The sequence below is a fragment of the Fukomys damarensis genome, unplaced genomic scaffold (genome assembly GCF_012274545.1).
Source record: "Fukomys damarensis isolate Sample0158 unplaced genomic scaffold, DMR_v1.0_HiC HiC_scaffold_12, whole genome shotgun sequence".
NCBI classification, from domain to species: Eukaryota; Metazoa; Chordata; class Mammalia; order Rodentia; family Bathyergidae; genus Fukomys; species Fukomys damarensis.
This window is the reverse complement of record NW_022900924.1, coordinates 51,632,013-51,634,618: the sequence shown is the minus strand read 5'-3', so window position 1 is coordinate 51,634,618 and position 2,606 is coordinate 51,632,013. Positions and strand designations below refer to the sequence as shown.

Below are 2,606 nucleotides of genomic sequence, written 5' to 3'. Positions count from 1 at the left end.
TTTTTTTTTTTTTTTTTTTTTTTGGTACCAGGGATCAAACTCAGGTCCCTGTACTTGCAAAGCAGGCAGCGGAGCCACTGAGCTAAATCCCCGGCCCTGACCTTTGGCTTTTACGCTGAGCCACTGAGCGATTTTCAGCAGAGGAGTGGCATAGCCTGATGTGTTTTCACAGGGGTCCCTGAGGCATGGTGAGAACAGACTCTACTTAGCAGGTGGGGGAGCAGGGAATGCACAGATGACCAGCAGTAATCTCTGCCGGGGGACAGAAGATGGCATCTTAGCTCAAGGCGGCAGGAAAGCAGGTGCTGAGAAGGGGTCCGACTCTGGATATTTTTAAAACAGAGTTCACAGATTTTCTCATGGACTGGATGTGAGGTGTGAGTTACAAAGAGGAGCCGCGGATGGTGCCAATGCTTTGGATTGGGTACCAGGGTTGCCACTAACTGGAGAGGACAAGGCACGGAGGAGGAGCAGCAGGCGTTCAGTTGTGGATGTGCAGAGCTTGCCGTGTCTGTGAGGAACCGCAGAGAGTTCTGCGCAAGCCGCTGGGCACACGGGCACCAGGCTCAGGAGGATGCAGATAGCTTTGGCGGCATCATGGGCACATGTGTGGTATTTAAATGGTCTTGTGACTGGATGAGGTCCCTGGGGGAAAGAGGGTCGAGGAACCTCTGTGGGGGTGACCCTCTGACACCAAGAGGACAGAAAGGAAAGAGATTCAAATGTGACCAGTGAAGCGAGAAGAGTCCAAGCAGACAAAGGATTCCCAGGAAGAAGGAGTGCCCAGCTGGGTCCAGTGTCACTGCAGGTGATGTGAGGTGACAGCTGAGGAAGGACTGCTAGATGTAGGCACTGAGGACACTGGTAAGGGTCACAGTAGCAGCATTAGACACACCTAACCTTATGGAGTCTCACAGTTCAACTACCAGCTGCCTTTACTCCCTCACCGTGACTCTTGTCTTCTCAGTCAGCTTGTACATTGTCAACAGCAGGGGTGACAAGTCAGCATGGCATCTTCAGAGCCCCAGGTCCCTGCCGATCCAGTGGGCCTCAATGAGTCCTCTGAGGCCCTGCTGCGGTTTGCCAGCTCTCCCCAACCCTAACCCTAACCCCGAGCCCCTAACTGGGGCTCTGGTCTATAGCAACTAACCTCGCACCTGGCTTACCTTGGACGCAGAATTTCAGTTCCTTCGGGTCAGTGATGCTCTTCCTGCTTTCCCGGATCACAGCCCTGTTCTTCTTGGTTTCTCCCCAGAGATTGGTGCCTCCATACATGCTGGGGATGTTGAGAATGGCAATGCCTTCGAGGAAGATGTTGGTCAGGTCTACCTCAACTCCATCGCACTGGGGAACACAGAGCAAAGGCCACCTGTTAGTGTAACCCAAGGTGCTGAGAGAGAGAGATTGAGGCTCTTTTCAAGGATGTGACAGGTCCTCAGCCGCCCCTCTGTTACTGTCAGAAACCTCTTGGGCAAAGTTGCCCGAGCTCAGTGCTCCAGTCATTGGAGTGAGACGGGGAATCTAGTCCTGGTGAGCTCTGGGGAAGATGACACAAGACTTCCACAGGCCTAGAAATGTTCCAGGGATGGATGCCAAATCAACCGCCAAGCTTTTCTCCACTTCAGGGTCAATTATCATCAGTTCTGTCCCTGCCTAACCAATGTGAAGATTTACAGGGACACTGAATCCAGAACCCAACACATAGTAGACTCTGAACAAGTGACAGAAAAATGTCATTTAATTCCCTCTTCTTTCACTCCTGTGAGAAGGCCAAGATTTAAGACTTGGAAAGCTTTCAGAATTTGCCTGTCTCCTGTGTCTGTACTGTAAGTGCAAATCTGGCATATGTGCTTGCTGAGGTAGCAGAGTTTCTTTCTCAACCTCGGCAACCTCCACCCCCACCAGGTACAGAGGGCCAGAGGGCTTCAGTCTACGATTCTTCAGTCTATGATTCACCCAGCTCTAAAGTGGCCCACTTTGGCATGAAGCTCACTAACGTGGCAAGAAGCGTATTAGCTCTGATCTTCCCTCCTCAGGGCCATAAGTCATGTACTTCATTTGCAGAAGAACAAACTGGACCCAGAACCATGAGCTGTGTTATCCAAGATTACTCAGATGATAAATAACCGAGCAGGGTTTCAGACTTGGGGAGTCTGACTACAATGTCCATGCTCTTTATCTTGCTTATTGCGAGAAAGGAAAAAATAAAAAACATACAGTAGAAACCTACTGTCTGTGAGGGCTCCCTCTTGCTATGGTCTGACCTTTCTGCCAAAACTCAGGATGAGAGCTGGTTGCCATTACAATAGTATGAAGAGGTGGGCTGTTGGGAGGTTATCAGGGTGAAATGTGGTCATGTGTTTGGGAGGACATGAGTGCCTTAGCAGCTTTGTAAGAAGAGGCAGACAGTGGTGGTACACGTCTGTAATCCCAGCTAAGAGCCCGAGGCGGGAGGACCGCACATTTGAGCAACTTACCTGGATCTTGCAGTCTCAAAATAAAAAAATCAAGGGCCAGGGTTGTAGCTCAGTGGTTCCTCTGCCTGCCTCACCAAGCGCAAGGTTCCAATTTCGATCCCCAGTACAAAAAAAAAAAAAAAAAAAAAA

At 50.3% G+C, this 2,606-nt stretch overlaps 1 protein-coding gene across 3 annotated transcripts in view; it reads right to left on the bottom strand.

Annotated features, from left to right (window-relative positions):
* Positions 1 to 2,606, bottom strand: part of Dgkg (diacylglycerol kinase gamma) — a 179,116-nt gene that overhangs the window by 35,633 nt on the left and 140,877 nt on the right. For all 3 annotated transcript variants that reach the window (XM_010624203.3, XM_033762586.1, XM_033762585.1), the window contains one exon: positions 1,167 to 1,344. In XM_010624203.3, the coding sequence (XP_010622505.1) occupies positions 1,167 to 1,344 (178 nt within the window). The remainder of the gene's footprint in view (positions 1 to 1,166; positions 1,345 to 2,606) is intronic.